The sequence below is a fragment of the Strongylocentrotus purpuratus genome, unplaced genomic scaffold (assembly GCF_000002235.5).
Source record: "Strongylocentrotus purpuratus isolate Spur 01 unplaced genomic scaffold, Spur_5.0 spur5_scaffold_14, whole genome shotgun sequence".
Lineage (NCBI taxonomy): Eukaryota > Metazoa > Echinodermata > Echinoidea > Camarodonta > Strongylocentrotidae > Strongylocentrotus > Strongylocentrotus purpuratus.
The window spans coordinates 28,337,629-28,355,215 of NW_022145599.1; the positions used below are offsets into that span (position 1 = coordinate 28,337,629).

Consider the following 17,587-nt stretch of genomic DNA (forward strand, 5'->3'; position numbering starts at 1 on the left):
TTATGGGGAAATTGTTACAATTACATCCAATTGGATAAGTTCTAGTCACTATAACACTATAGTAGTAAGCTAATTCTTTTGCTAATTACATACTTTTTTACTTGAAATATTCAAAATCGATAGTCATTTCATTTAAAGATAAAATTAAAACATTCTTAATTCTTGATTAAATGTTCACAGGCCTATACGATATATTTATGCTCCCTTAAAATGTTCACAGGCCTACGAAATAATTATGCTCCCTTAAAGGAAGAGTTGAGTTCTAAGGAGGGCCAGTAATTTGTCCAAATCTTCTTTGAATTTTTTTTTTTTCATTTTAAAAGACGAAATATCGCAATTTTTGTTAACATTATAGTTATATTGTGAAATATGTTTTGAATTGTGCAAATATATATTTATAAAGTGTAAAAAAGTTTCAACAACCTTAAAAATCAAATATCGGCCTATATTAAAAGCAAAAAGGTGACAAAATCCATTAAGTCTGTGAACATAGTAAACAAAATATAGGGAAAAAATGGTGATAAAAAAATTAAGTCCCTAACCCTAAAAAAAATAGGAAGAAAATGGGTGAGAAAATTGAAATCCAAAAACATAGTAAAAAAATAGGAAGAAAATGGCACAGAAAAATATAAGTCCAAAAACATAGTAAAACAATAAGAAGAAAATGAGTAAGAAAATCTAAGTCCAGAAACATAGTAAAAAAATAGGAAGAAAATGAGTAAGAAAATCAAAGTCCAGAAACATAGTAAAAAAATAGGAAGAAAATGGCAGAGAAAAATTTAAGTCCAAAAACATAGTAAAAAAATAGGAAGAAAATGGCAGAGAAAATATAAGTCCAAAAACATAGTAAAAAAATAGGAAGAAAATGGCAGAGAAAAATCTAAGTACAAAAACATAGTAAAAAAATAGAAAGAAAATGAGTAAGAAAAATCAAAGTCCAGAAACATAGTAAAAAAAAAAGGAAGAAAATAGCAGAGAAAAATCTAAGTACAAAAACATAGTAAAAAAATAGAAAGAAAATGAGTAAGAAAATCTAAGTCCAGAAACATAGTAAAAAAATAGGAAGAAAATGAGTAAGAAAATCAAAGTCCAGAAACATAGTAAAAAAATAGGAAGAAAATGGCAGAGAAAAATTTAAGTCCAAAAACATAGTAAAAAAATAGGAAGAAAATGGCAGAGAAAATATAAGTACAAAACATAGCCAAATAGGAAGAAAATGGGTGAAAAAATCTAAGTCCCAAAACATAGTAACAAAAATAGGAAGAAAATGGGTGAAAACATCAAAGTCCAGAAACATAGTGAAAAAATAGGACAAAATCTGGTGACAAAAAAACTAAGTCGAAAAGAATAGGGAAAAAATAGTAAAAAATAGGTAAAAAATAGGAAGAAAATGGCAGAAAAAAATCCAAGTCCAAAAACATAGTAAAAAAATAGGAAGAAAATGGCAGAGAAAATATAAGTCCAAAAACATAGTAAAAAAATAGGAAGAAAATGGCAGAGAAAAATCTAAGTACAAAAACATAGTAAAAAAATAGAAAGAAAATGAGTAAGAAAAATCAAAGTCCAGAAACATAGTAAAAAAAAAAGGAAGAAAATGGCAGAGAAAAATCTAAGTACAAAAACATAGTAAAAAAATAGAAAGAAAATGAGTAAGAAAATCTAAGTCCAGAAACATAGTAAAAAAATAGGAAGAAAATGAGTAAGAAAATCAAAGTCCAGAAACATAGTAAAAAAATAGGAAGAAAATGGCAGAGAAAAATTTAAGTCCAAAAACATAGTAAAAAAATAGGAAGAAAATGGCAGAGAAAATATAAGTACAAAACATAGCCAAATAGGAAGAAAATGGGTGAAACAGGGCAAAGTCCAGAAACAAAGTGAAAATATAGGACGAAATCTGGTGACAAAAAATCTAAGTCGAAAAGAATAGGGAAAAAATAGTAAGAAATAGGTTAAAAATAAGAAGAAAATGGCAGAAAAAATCTAAGTCCCAAAACATAGTAAAAAAATAGGAAGAAAATGGGTGAAAACATCAAAGTCCAGAAACATAGTGAAAAAATAGGACAAAATCTGGTGACAAAAAAACTAAGTCGAAAAGAATAGGGAAAAAATAGTAAAAAATAGGTAAAAAATAGGAAGAAAATGGCAGAAAAAAATCCAAGTCCAAAAACATAGTAAAAAAATAGGAAGAAATAGGTAAAAAATAGTTATCAAACCACCAATTCCTAGAAATAGAAAAAAAATAGGCTGTCATATGCTATTTTTAATCTATTTTTAATAAAAAATAGTGTTTAAATAGGGTACATTCACATAAAAATAGGAAATAAATAGTAAAAAATAGGAAAAAAATATATTTTTCCAGAGCCCATTTTGACTAGGGTAACTATGAATGTGTGTATGATCCAAGCTGGGTTTGCGATGGTATCGATGATTGCGATAACAGCGAGGATGAATTTAACTGCACAGGTAAGATTGAAATTGTTTAAAATCACAGTAGGGGAAGGCGGGGTAAGTTGAGCATAGGGGTAAGTTGATCCACCCCCTCTAAGCCATTTATGAATGAGTCAAACATTGTGGTGGCGCCATCTATAGATGAAATATTGCATATCCCCACACCCTGCCATATTGCTTTTTAGATTGAAACAGAAACCAACGTTGCAGAGGGAAAAATCTGATTTTCTGCCATAAAAGTGAATAGGTGTGAATGAGGTAAGTGTACTTTTCTTCCATATGCAGCATAGATATAATATGGATACATGATGACAATTGTTAGTCCATTTATGGGTCTCCATGCTTGTCATAGCCTTTTACACAATGAATGCATAGAAAATGTGTGTATGTGGTGATATCTCAGAAAGTTCAGACTGGGGTAAGTTGAGCCAGACCCTATGGGGCAAGTTGAGCCATGGCTCAACTTACCCCGTAGGGTCTGACCAACTTACTAAATATTGTTGGATGAGTATTACAAAACAATTTGCATTGTATTTTGGAATTTAGAATTGAATAACAATGTTTTGAGATGGACTTTGTACTAAACATATATTTTATATCCATTATTATCTTTCAGAAGCACATGAGAAATGCGTAACTACAAGCGAAAGACGAATCGAGGACAAACTCCCCGCGATGTTATGGAACGAGCGGCTGATGCTGTTGCTGGCGGAAAGAGTGTGCGGAGTGCAGCTAAGGACTTTGCCATTGATCGAATGACGCTGAAACGTTATATTGAAAGGAGAGATGGACAACAAGGGACTGCCTATGCACCCGTCGCCTTGCGGCATCAGGTGTTTTCTCCTGACATGGAGACAGATTTGGGAGATCATGTGAAACAGTTATCAGATATGTTTCATGGTCTGTCAGTGAACAGGTGCTGTACATTGGCATATGAGTTTGCAAAACAAAACAATGTTGACGTGCCAGCCAGCTGGGACCGTGAGAAAAAGGCAGGCCAGGATTGGTGGTTAGGCTTCAAGAAGCGACAAAACCTGGCAATAAGGCATCCAGAGGCCACATCTTTAGGACGTGCCACTGCGTTCAACCGACCAGTTGTTGATAAGTTCTTTGACAATCTTGCCCGGGTGATGGACAAATACAAGTTTTCACCAAGTGAAATCTACAACACAGACGAAACTGGGTGCACCACAGTTCAAAAGCCTGCTGCTGTTGTGACCGAGAAGGGGAAAAAACAGGTCGGCGCAATCACCTCTGCTGAACGTGGGGAACTGGTAACCGTTGTGTACACTGTGAGTGCAATTGGCTCAGTCGTGCCTCCTTTATTCATCTTTCCAAGAGTAAACTATAGAGAACACTTTGTTAGAGGGGGGCCAACTCAGTGCATAGGCAGATCAACCCGTAGTGGCTGGATAAATCAGGAGACATTCGTGGAATACCTCAATCACATCATCAAGCACACCAGATGTACACCAGAGAGGAAGATTCTCCTGATACTTGACAACCATGACACCCACATTTCTCTTGATGCTGTGGACACTGCAAGATCTCATGGTGTTGTTATGCTAACATTACCACCTCACACGTCACATCGCCTCCAGCCTCTAGATCGATCAGTGTATGGGCCATTGAAGACGGCTTACAACAGAGCCTTGGATGGATGGTTACGTTCTAACCCTGGGAAAACTGTGACTATCTATGAAATTCCAACCCTGGTGAACCAAGCACAAATGCTTGCTGTGACGCCATCGAACATCATTGCAGGCTTTCAAGCGACAGGTATCCATCCATTCAACAGGGACATTTTCAATGACTTAGATTTTGCCCCTGCTGTCCCGACTGACCGTGAGCAAGATGATGCTGCTGCAGATGGCATCGAGGTGAATCCACCCCCTGTAGATGCAAGGCCACCAGGTGAGACTCCTGCTGCTGGTTCTGCCCCTGCTGCCCCGACCGAACGTGAGCGAGATCATGCTGCTGCAGATGGCACCGAGATGAATCAACCCCCTGTAGATGCAAGACCACCAGGTGGTGATGTCCAGCCACAAAGACAGCAAATAGATGGTCTTCAGCCGTCCACCTCCAGGGAACCCAGTCTGAGCAATGTTGTGCCTCGTCCATACGTATCACCATCTGGTGTTCATCCGTTTCCTAAAGCAACAGCAAGAAAGAAGACGAGAGCCGGTCGCAAAAAAGGCAGCACAAAGATTCTGACTGATACCCCAGTTCGCCAAGAGCTTGCAGCCCTATCCGAAAATCGCAAACGGAAGCCATCTGCCAAGAAACCAAAGAGATCCTTGTTCAAAGTTAAAGAGAAGAAGAAATGTCCCCCAAGATCCAAAACCCCTAGTTCCAGTGAGACAGATTGTGATTCAGAAGTTGAGTACGATGACGAATCAGATGTGGACAGTGATGGTGATATGGATATCATTGAAGGTGACTTTGTAGTTGTCAGATGTGCTGGAAAATCAAGATTTTTGCATTACATTGCTCGGGTGGATGTACTGAATGGAGAGGATTGTCAGTTTGAAGGTGTCTTCCTGCAGAAAGTTGCTGGAAAAGTCGGAACTGACCCAGTGTTTGTTCCAAACCCAGATGATAAAGCAGGCTTTGAACTGGAAGACATCTTGCGTAAGCTGCCACAGCCGAAGAGCGTTGGCAGTTCTGCCCGTTGTTCTGGACAGCTTGTGTTCAAAACTGACTTGTCACGTTGGCAGCTTAGTTGACTTGATATCTGACATGTTTAAGAGTTTCAGATGATGAAACCGACATTGATAAGCGAGATATATTGTGCCTTAATTGCCACCGTCCGATTATTGGCCTTTCTGGGTGTACTTGGCACCATTTTGTTTTAATGTGACTTGAAACTGTGGCAGCTGGATTGAATTATAAATGAACACAACTGAGGTGCATTAAAATATTTTGTTAGGTAGTGCACTTTAACTGTTTTTGAGACAGAATAATGGTTTTGTACTTCAATTAGTTTTACTTGGGGTGAAAGATAATTTAAGTATTTTGGACATATGTTTTTGAATATAACTGTTGACTTGAAGCTGTGACAGGGGGGATCTTACCAGTAAACAATGTTGTTTTTTTCTATGAGAGTGTGACTCAATATGTTTGTAACTACTGATTACTAGAACCACGAAGACAAAGTAATCATTTTGTTAAGTGTTGTAGAACATTACCACATTAAATATTTTTCAGGTGAAACAATGATTTTGTACTTCAGTTGTCTTCATTTGGGGCAATGATCAACTTACCCCTGTGTGGCTCAACATACCCCAGAGGGTGGATCAACTTACCCCTCAGGTGGGGCATGTTGAGCCATTTGACCCAAGTTTTTTCGAAGGTCACAGTGACTTTCGGTGTGGGGTTAGAAACTTAAACTAGCTACAAAATGTTTCCCAAGCATTAAATTAGAAGGTAAGCTACTCACTTCTGCAAAATCATCAATCATTTCGGTCCTAACATGCAAATACCAAAAACTGGCTCAACTTACCCCGCCTTCCCCTACTATTATGTAAATTGAATGTTGCATCACTCTTTTGCTCAATGTTGCAACACTGTTTTGTAGAAGGTTACAGCTCACTTATTTTGTATGTTGCAACTCTCTTGTTTTAATGCTGTATCACACTTATGTTAAAGATGGCAAGATTCTTAGGTTGAATATTGCAACACTTTTTCTGTGGAAGATGACAACATTCTTAGGTTGTAAAATGACTAAAATATAGCCGTTGACAAATTAATTTCTTTTATGCTAACCCTTCACCCCACAAAAGCAACAGCTTATTTATGCAATTTGCGTGCTGACATCTGTTCATGTCCTTAAAATCATTGAATACTTTTGGTTTAGGGCAAGTCAATCTGTAATGGGGCGGGGGGGGGGATTAATCTATTGGTAGAGGAAGCTGGTCAACCAAAATTTCTTGGGCCAGTTGGTTCCAACCCACAATTATATTACTTGTGCATTTAGGTTGATTAAATTTTGGCAATGATAAAGCACTTTATCAGTAAGTGATATGATCATGAATTTCTATATTTTCATGTTGACCAGGGTGTGGCAATGACTCTTTCACATGTACTAACAAGAATTACGTTCTGAATTCTCAAACTTGTGACGGTTTCAATGATTGTAATGACTTTTCTGATGAGGAGTATTGTCGTAAGGATACACATTTTTCTTCAGTTGACTTGTTCAATCTTGTGAATTTGAATTGGCATCATCCATTCCAAGTCACGAGGTCCTTTTTTCAAATTTGCAACATAGAATACCGCAAAGTTATAAAAGTCAGGGTTTGTATAAAATCATTAACTTACAAAACAATTGTAATTCATTGCGAAATGTATGTACTTTATATTTTTGCACCCCCTAGCAAACTCGTCCTGCTTCGAGTGTGCATCTAACTTTGAATGTGTGTATGATCCAAGCTGGGTTTGCGATGGTGACTATGATTGCTTTAACGGAGAGGATGAATTTAACTGCACTGGTAAGATTGAAATTGTTTAAAATCACAGTACTATTATGTAAATTGAATGTTGCATCACTCTTTTGCTCAGTTGACTTGTTCAATCTTGTGAATTGGAGATGGCATCATCCATTTCAGTTCAGCTAGAAATATACGAATAAAAACGGACTATAGCAAAACCTTTGTATAAGACTATCTAAAATTATCAAAACTGAAAGCTTTCATCTGGGCCCTCCTTCGTGAACCTTAATATTAACAATAAGAAAAGCTCAATTTTATGACAAATTTGCTCTTTGCCAATCAAATGCGTTGATTCAGTAGCTTATAACAGTTATTGTTATTTGTTATTGATAACAATTTTAATGAAATAGGGCCCAGGTGTGGAGTAAATGATGATTATGAATGAACTGCATCAGTTTAGTTGTTATTGAAGGCAAGGTCGTTATGGAGTGCAATTATTGTATGGAATTCCTTTGCAAATATCATTGTACTTATGATGATGTCTTTGTGCTTAGAATTGATTAGGATATTCGATCTTATTTTACTCTTTGAAAATGAATATTTTACTAGAATTTCCAAGGATCTTTCATCCTGCTTTTGTATAGCTTTTGTATTTCGACTCCCTGGGGAGCATTGCAGCCAGGCATCATTTTACAGACGCTCAAAATGCTGAGCATACTTCATTAACTTTCGCATCCTACCGGGTACCCATTTAACGACTGGGTGGAGTGTGGGAAATTTAGATTAACGTCTTGCCAAAGGACGTTTATGCTGGGCTGGGATTTGAACCCCATACCTTGTGATCTGCAGTTCGATGACTTATCCACTAGACCACAACACCTCTACTACCTTTCTTAACCCTATATAGCCCGGGGGTTTGGGCTTTAGAAGCCCCCCCCCCCCCCTCTACATTTTTCGCAATCATTTTTTAGTGCAAAAAACTCTTGCGCTGAAATTTTATGATTTTTTTCTTCTTCCGGGTCTTGAGCATCTTTTGAAATGAATTTTTCGAAAATCAAACCTCCTGTTACAAAGTCAGCCCCAAAATCACTCATTTTTGTGATTTGTGTAAAAACAAAAGAGATAAAACATTGGTTATTCGGTCTTGTTTATAATTTACCGGTAGGTGTTTGTTTTGGGGGTCAAAATAGTTGAATTATAGTTAAAAATGAAATAAAACAACAAAAACAATAAAATACATGAGTTAAAAAACAAAGAAAACTAGAAATTTAATGCGTCATGGGGACGAATTAGGTGGTCTGTCTTCAATTCTAATGATCATTGAAAGGTCAAAAAGAAAAAAAAGTGAAGAACAAAAATTGTTGGAGACGCCCGGACTCGAACCAGGGACCTTGAGGTCGGAAGTCAAGTGCGTTACCGATATACCAAAACGTTTCCCATAGCGATTACACGTAAACGGAAAATGAAATTCTCAAATCATACGTTGCAAGTGAAATATGAGCATGATCCCGGCATCTGATCGAGAAATAAATAGGACACTTGTGATAGCTTACTGTCTCAGCTACAACATACTCGAAGCTCAGCAAGAACGAAGCAAAAACGACGGGGATATTGCTTGTGAAAGACGGGAATGTAGAATCCAGTTTTGAGAAAAAGTCATGCCCCATAGAGAATACACGCAAAATGTGAAAAATTGACATGCCTCCTTTAATCGCAAAAATACGCCATGATACTTTCGTCAAAATGAAAATTCGTGAATACTGCATTTGTAGAGAATTGTCTCAGCTAAAACATATCAAAAATTGGAATTAAATTGATCAATATTTACAGAGATACAATCAATTTTCCAAAAATATGCTGATGTCATAATATGCATATTGAAATTTTGAGTTCGGAGGCCATTATGATGACGTCATGAGTTAATTAAGGGTCAAATGAGACATGAAATCATATCTCCAATTCATACTCTATCAAAATATGGAGAAAAAAATTGGGTTCACCTTGCATCCTAAAGTGCTACAATGGATTTTGTATAGGCATGTTTTTGCCCATGTATGCTAGGTATTACAAGAGCTCGCACGCACGGAAATTATCTTAAACGGACGCTCATTCCCTTATTAATGGGCAGAAAAAGATGAACAAGGTATCAAAATGCTTTGAAAAATGTGCCAAATATGATGACAGAGAAAATCTGGCGATTCTATGTTGAAAAATACCAGTACGCTTGAAAACGCGCACGCATGCGTGCGAGCGCGTTTTTTTGCAAAATGCTTAAAATGGCCTGAAACATATGCAAAATAAATTTGAGACGATTTGGAGCATTTTTATTTTTTGCGCGCGCGCGTTCTTTGACCTGAAATTGACCGGACGGATATTGACCTTGATCATGATAAATATGAATAAGAAATGCCTTTCCGTTATGAATATATGATCATGAGTTGAAAGAACAAAAAAAAAAAAAAAAATGGCGCCTGGATGACGTCATAAAGACTTGATGACCTTGAAAATGTTCCTGTCATGTCTTATGGCAATGACCTATGACTGTGCCAAAATTGAACGAAATTGACTGAACCGATCTTGAGTTATCATCGGAACAAAAAAGTGTGGAGAAATAAAAATAAATAATAATAATAATAATAATAAGAAAGAAAATTCTGACGAAAGCAATAGGTGATCTGTCGTAAACGACAGACCACCTAATTATCAAAGCAATAGATAACATACGGACTAACCTGGCTATTTCAAATTTGTTTGCTTTATTATTATTCCAAATGAATATATGTAGTAAAAATGAATGTTTAAATATAAAGAATATATGATTTTGGGGTAAAAAGTTAAATATTATGACCTTAGTAGCATAAATTACCATAAATGCAAACATCAGCTTATTTTCATGCAATTTGCATTCAGACAATTATTGCCAAAAGATAATAGCAAGTGAATGAAATACTTCATCACTGCACACACACGTGGGAAGAAAGCGCCTATAGATTTGAATACATTTGCTTGATAAACGACTTTGCATAGTAGGCCTATGATATCGAGCAAATGGCGATGCCTATGTTGTCCTTAGAAACTGTACATTATGCTAAGAATATCTTGTTTTATATACATCTCACATACGCTTTGGTAGGGTATCGTGTAGATTAATTGGGCAAGATTACAAGAAAATCTCTCAGAATAACTTAAGTTATTTTTAGGGGTGAGGTTTCCTTTAATCATCTTAACAGACAAAATTTATCATATTATTGTACATGGGTTTTTTTCTTTACACTACTAAATTTTCAGCAGTGCACCTGACTCTAGGAGAAATGTGTTTGATCTCATCACCAAACTATCCTTCATTATTTCATATCTTACACTTTAAACAAATATTTAAAAATAATTTTCTACATACTCTTAATTAATAGTGTTGAGAAAAGTATGTGTGTGCATATATGTGTGATTGTATATTTCTTTATTCATACTGATTAACAGGCAAAATTGAAATGAAACACGTGCCAGTGTTTTATATTTAAGCAAATAATGCAATATTCTTTTGTTTTCCTAGGTACTACAACCAATGACACGATTTCAGGTATTACTATGATAACTACTCCATTAGTAAACACGTCTTTAAACACTGCACTCAATTATTTCATATATCTTTAGACAAACGTTTTTAAATAATTTTCTACATACTCTTATTTTAGTGTTGAAAAGAGTATGTGTGTGCAAATGTATGTAAGTGTGTGCTATTTTTATGTGCAAATACCCCATGTGTCACCTGTATTTTATAACTATTTTATCTGACCTTCTTTGAACCTAAATGTGCATACCTTATATTAAGCTACATTAAGGGTTGTTGTTGATTTTATTTAGACACGGTAAAAACAAACTTTCAGCACCAAAGGCTGTGTTTCAGTATGTCCGTTTGTATGGTAATACCCAAATGAATTTGACATCAAGATTACCATACACAGGAAAAAATACAATACAATCATATGAGCAAAAATAATGTTGGACATTACGGCAAAGAGCAATTGCAGTAAATAAAAGTAAATGAAATAGATTTTTTTTTAAGAATTTAAATCTATGACTTGAACCAATTTGATGATCTGCATGTTCTTTTTTCATTTAAACAGACAAAATTTATCATCAAATTATTGTACTTGGTTTATTTCTTACACTACTAAAGTTTCAGCGGTTAACCTGACTGTTGGAGAAACGTGGTCAATTTCATCACCAAACTATCCTCATGAGTATCCAAACTACGCCTATTATACTTGGTACATCACGGCTCCATCAAACTACTCTGTGATCATCACATTCATAGCATTTAATCTGGAATCTTGCTGTGACCATCTGAGCATAGGGAATGGTCATACACCTGGGAACTTGGTGGTAAAAATTTTCTCAGGACAAGATATACCAGCGTCTTTGAGGTTTGTGTAAATGTATACATTATTTAATTTGTGCATTTTTAATGCACATGTACTTGCATTTTAACTTGAAGAAGCCATATGAACAAAATAGTGTTTCACCTATACATGTGTCTCTAAATTTGCGCATGTGTGTGTGTTCATGTAACTCAAATGTTCTGTTATGGTGGGTGTGACGTCTCATCCCAACAAATTTTGATATACGTACCAGTACATTAGTTTTTGTTGTGTGTCAGTTTCTATATTAATGCAATTTTGTCATTTTGGTCGGTCCGTTGTCAGTCGGTCTGTCAGACTTTTGTAGGTCTTTTGTCATTGTGATAAGGATATTTCTCTATTAAAGAAAGTAGGTGATCTTGCTCTCAACAGCAACTCACTTTCTCCTGTGCTACAAACTGAAAACCTCTGAGACTCTGATGTTATCTGCCATGTCTCAGATATTTAAAACCATTTTTGCCTGTACGACAGATTATGAGTTGGTGCCAGGAGGTTCCTTCACACTGGAAAAGAAAAGAAAGAAACGATGAAATCATACTTTGGGTAGTCTCTCCCAATGACATCTGATGTGGTTTTGGACCTAACACTGCTCTATGAAACGACCAACTATAATAATATGCAAATCAGGATGGTTTACAGGCAAGCTACAGTTAGATGAGTTTTGGGGTGTTCTTGCAAATGCAAACAAAAATCGAAAGGATTGCTATGACTATGAAATGTGTTTTTTTTTATGATACTACGTCATTGGTGCTGAAGTGTGAAATAACAGTGTATCCAGAACATAGTGAATAATCAGATAGTATGTATTAATATCAGAAAAAGTATTGACACAATTTTGTCTTGTTCTACAGATTGTACAGTTCTAACAGTTGGATGCGATTCACCAGTGACGATTCAGTCACGCATCAGGGATTCCAACTGCAGCTAACAGTGATCCCTAGATCTCTAGGTATGTACACACATCTAGTTTTGGTTTTGGTTTAAGCTCATCTGGCCCGATTGGTGCGATGAGCTAAACAGTATGCAATTGCATTTGGCGTCCATCATCCATCCACAATTTCTAAATGCTTCCTCTTCATAATTTCTCATCCGATTTGGATTCTGTTTGCTTTATGGATAGGGCTGGGTAGGGGGAGTGGAAACTTCTACACAGAATTGTGAAATTTGTATTAATTTTGCATATTCATGCAAATTGATTCAAAGTCACAAAAAACATTTTCTCCTTCATTCATTGACCAACTTTGATTTTTTTTTCTTTTACAGAGCTGAATGAGATCCGCAGAAATTTTTCATATAATTTTGAAAGTTTGCTTTAAAATTGCCCTCCCCCCCCCCCCAAAAAAAAAAAAAATGCAAGAAATTACAAGAAAAACCTTCTTCTCCATAATTCATTGACCAGTTTTAATTTTGTCTGTTTTCTCTAATAGAGCTAAGTTACATACACAAAAATTCTACACAAAATGTTGAAATATTGACTCAAACATCAATTATATTTTTTGCTATTACAGCAGAACCTAGCATAACGCAAAAAACAGCAGAACAGGGATAGAATGACGCTAAAATGCAGCGGAACATAGAATTACGCTGAAATACAGCAAAACGTAGAATGACGCTGATATACAGCAAAACATATAATGAGGCTAAAATACAGCAGAAAATAGAATGATGCTGAAATACAGCGGAACATAAAATGATGCTTAAAAATGCAGCAGAAAATAGAATGATGCTAAAATACAGCAGAACCTAGAATTATGCCAAAATACAGCAGAACCTAGAATTATGCTAAAAAACAGCAGAACCTAGATTTATGCTGAAATACAGCATGAAGTAGAATTATGCCAAAATACAGCAGAACCTAAAATTATGCTAAAAACAGCAGAACCTAGAATTATGCTGAACTACAGCAGGAAGTAGAAATTAGGGTGAAATGCAGCAGAACATAGACAAACAAATCAAGAGAACACAGAATTGCGCTAAAATACAGCAGAACATAAAATTAAACTAAAATATGTAGGATATGATATTTTAGTGTAATATATAGGGGAACCCTGTGTCTGCTCTCCTAATATTTCACTTGAAATCAACAAGATTTGTTACCGTTATATTGTGCTCCCCTTATGCTTGATGTCATTTAATTTCTTATATATATAACTAGATTAAAGATACTATGTCCCTTTTGCAGCCAACATCACATTATGTAGAACGTTGCAGGAATTATGAATATGTCATGAATGTCCTATCTGTGAAATTTAAATGTTAGCAGTGTCCTAGTATTCAAATTATGCAAGGAAACCCATTTACTTTCTAGACTTCCCTGTCAGACACTATTGAGTGACTGACTGACATCTTCTTTTTCTTTGGTAATAATTACATACATAAAATGAGCTGTATAGGTACATTTGTCTACATCAATAACCCACTACTTGTAATGACCAAAATCAAACTGATTGAATGTTTGTGCAGCACCAAACGTAAGACCATTCGGTACAAGGGTCTGAAAATCAGACTATTACTTAGGTGATTGCAATCACTTATGTGGATTCAACAACTAATGGTCGTTATTTTTGTAAAAAAGCAATTTTCAAACCCTTTCGTTTTGAAGGTAGTTCTAAATAAGAATTGTCTTTCAAATGCCGTTGGAATCTAACATTTTTGATTTTTTTTTTTTTGACCTGCAAATTAAATGGGACATAGAACCTTTAAAGTGTGCCACAGGTTTTGTCAAAATTTGTGTAAGAACAATGTCATTTTGACATTGCAAAAAACAAAGGTTCTAATGTCTGCCCACTCATTCACTTTACATTCAGTTCGTAATTTCAACATGAAAATCTGTCTAGGCTTGTGGATAAAAGTACTAAATCGGATATATCTCATTACTCTAGCCACACATTTATTCAAAGAAGTGTTTTGGGTGGTCTTTTAACATTAACTGTTTATGTCCGTTGGGCCGTTCAATACTTTGGATTGAGGGCAAGTCGATTAGATATTACATCTGCATTTAGGTTGATTCAATTTTTATCAGTAGTTGATTTGTTTATGAGTTTCTATATTTTCATTTTGACCAGGGTGTGGCAATGACTCTTTCACATGTATCAACAACAATTGCGTTCTGAATTCTCTAACTTGTGACGGTTACAATGATTGTGGTGACTTTTCTGATGAGGAGTATTGTCGTAAGCATACACATTATTCTTCAGTTGACTCGTATAATCATGTGAATTTGAAAGGGCATCATCCGTTCCAATTGGCGAGAAATAACTATAACGGACGATATCAAAACCTAAATCTAAAATAATCTAAAATTATAAAAACTGAAAGCTTTCAACTGTCTCAACACCTTGGCCCTGTTTCATAAAACTTTTTATCATTAACAAGTAACAAAAACTGTTACAAGCTACTGAAATCGTGGCATTTGATTGGCAGAAAGCAAAATTGGCATAGAAATTTAGCTTTTGTTATTGTTAACAAGATTTATAAAACAGGGCCCAGGTGTTGAGTTAATGATACTTATTAATGTACCTACCAGTTAGATGTTATTGAAGGCAATGGATCACAACAATTGTATTGAATTCCTTTGCAATTTTACTTTTGATGATGTCTTTATGCTTAGAATAGAATACAACACAACACCTCTACTACCTTCCTTTAAGGCATCGGGTAACATTGTTAAATCTGAGAGGCATGGTCCTACGTGTTATCAGTGTCTGTGATATGGTGTAATAATGAAGCCCTGAAAAAATTGCGCTTCAAAATGATCATGAAGTGCCTCAAAAGAGTAAAAATCTTTGAGTGACCGGTTTTACCACACTCATTTTCCCCAATAGACTGTAGTGTTATGAAAACCGTTAGGCAAACACAAAATTTGATTCCGATTTCCAATCATAAATATCTTGATAATGAGACAGGCGACAGGCTTGTAAAAGTCATGGGGTTCCTGACTGACCTATTTATAATTATCATTGCAGCATGAGCTAAATCCAGGATTTTGTTTCAGAATCTGAGACAAAGTTACCCAATCCCTTAATATTATTCAAATCGAAAAATAATCTACTACGATCTTAATCATGTTAAAATGTTGACTATTTCACCTACCCGGTATATAAGTGATTTTCCATTTATGTAGAATGCTGTAATGTAGTGGAATGTGCTATTGTGTACCATTTGAATGATTTCTTAGAGACGACCAAAATATATGACAGATCTACCTATGAATGGTTATTTTCTGCTTAGTTAGACCTGTAAGACTCTTTATCATGTATTCTACCCAAATTTAAACCAACAAGGGATTCATCTTAACTTGAGATTTAGGTTTTCCTTTTGTAAAACGTAATTTCATACTCGGGGTTTGGGATTTGGTTTACTGAATTAGTAAAACACGAAACTACATGTACATGAATATACACATACAACTGTTCATGTTAATTTTCCCCTTCTTATTATGATATTTTCTGTTTATCAAACAGCACCCTGTGTTCCTCTAGAGAATATAGGTGAATGTGGACAATTACCGTATGACAGAACATACTTCTCGAATCAGTATTCTCCAAATTCTCCTCAGGCAGTTCTTTCTTACAATTTTGTGAGTAGCTCCAGTGTGTTTATATCTTATTTCATTCTCTGGATTACACATAAATATTTCTTTACACTTGATAACTAATGTGCTGTAGTAAAGCAATTTTTTTTCAGAAAGAAATTTATGAAGGATGTTATCAGTATTATTACAAAGGAGAAACTTGCATCATAACATCCATGCTGAAAGTGTCCATATAGATTTCCTTCATACAAAAAAGTTGCTTTATGAGATGAACTAAATTTTATACAGGCCAAAACGATTGCATTGAACATACAAAATATATAACAGTAGCAATATGAGGGACTGCGGTGATGCTAGTTGCACAGTTTGTGTCGAACCTCTTTCTTATAATATTGAGTTGTAGTACATGTACCTTTACATTGGGAAACCCCATTTCATTTCATCCATCCTGCATTCATATTGAAAAGGCAATGTTTTGTTTTCTTCTCTATGCTGTTTGGGTCCATGTACTTTTGCTGTACACCTTGCCAATTAAATATTTGTATTTTTAATTACACTGTGCCATGAACCTGGGTTGAAAGGGAAGTCCACCCTGATATTAAGTTGGTTTTAAGAGAAACACGTCAGTGAAAGTTTGTGCAAAAACCAATTAAAAATAACAGAGTTTTTTATTTTTGAAATTGCTATCAATCAAACATAAATTGGTAACCCTGTGACGTATCTTGTGAGCTCTCCTTCCATTTGCCCTGTACTAAAAAACTTTCAAAAATTATATTTTCCCTGAAGAAAATTGTCAATCATACATTCACTCTAGATATAGTTATTGCACATATGTTGTATGGCAACCCATTTAAGAAACAAATGTATGCCGTCATCAATAACTAAGAAAAAAAATGAAACTTTATGAAACTTTCTGTGCCAAGCAAATTGGACAGGAGGTCTCAAGATACATCACAGAACTGCCAATTCATGTTTGATTTATCGCAACATCGCAACTTCAAAATTCAAAAAAATTCTTTAATATTTTTAATCGACTTTTTCTCAAACTCTCTCTTTCTGATCTGTTTCTCTCATTTTTCTGCTTCTATACCAAACCAACTTAATATCAGGGTAGACTTCCCCTTTAAATGTTTAAATCTTTTATCACATTCCTACCACTATTATTTTGAATGAAGATTATACACAGTTTACAAGGTTGTCATCCCAGAGCCATCGACCTTGCATGCAACTTGCTGTTTCCTGAATGCATCCATCAAGGACCTACAAATCGCCCATGCTACTCAGATTGTGTGAATATTACAGCACACTGTAGAGAACTCTTTGAGCAGCACTCGAACATGTCTTGGCCAGTAAACTGCAAAGACTTTACAGATAAAGGGAGAACACCTAATGGTTACTGCCAGGGAGCTACAGGAGGTAGGGATGATCCAACATTTCATTTCATTTATTGGTTCAACCATTTTTTTTAAACAACATTCAGAAATACAAACAATGTTCGAAGGACATATACAAAACATGTTGGACATACAAAGTAAAAATGGTTAGGGAACCCGAGAGAAGCTTAAGCTTTTAAGTGGGGTTCTCTGTACAATAAACAGATAAAATTGTATAACAAAAACCAGATAATAAACTAAGACAAAACTAAACCATAGCACCCGTCGGCATTCACTGGCTATTTTGTTACGCCGCAATAGCCGGCAGCAACTGCTCTGGGCGTTATTTCTTGAAAGATGTAGGGTTAGGGTTGAAATTGGGAT

The 17,587-nt window shown here is 35.4% G+C and overlaps 1 protein-coding gene across 1 annotated transcript in view; it reads left to right on the forward strand.

Annotated features, from left to right (window-relative positions):
- Window positions 1-2,412: 2,412 nt before the first annotated feature.
- The window catches only part of LOC585530 (enteropeptidase-like), a 30,227-nt gene continuing 15,052 nt past the window's right edge, over window positions 2,413-17,587 (forward strand). The window contains exons 1-8 of the mRNA XM_030984631.1: window positions 2,413-2,463; window positions 6,825-6,938; window positions 10,429-10,455; window positions 11,056-11,302; window positions 12,148-12,245; window positions 14,362-14,469; window positions 15,760-15,875; window positions 17,006-17,246. Of these exons, the coding sequence (XP_030840491.1) occupies window positions 12,170-12,245; window positions 14,362-14,469; window positions 15,760-15,875; window positions 17,006-17,246 (541 nt within the window). The 5' untranslated portion in view covers window positions 2,413-2,463; window positions 6,825-6,938; window positions 10,429-10,455; window positions 11,056-11,302; window positions 12,148-12,169. The remainder of the gene's footprint in view (window positions 2,464-6,824; window positions 6,939-10,428; window positions 10,456-11,055; window positions 11,303-12,147; window positions 12,246-14,361; window positions 14,470-15,759; window positions 15,876-17,005; window positions 17,247-17,587) is intronic.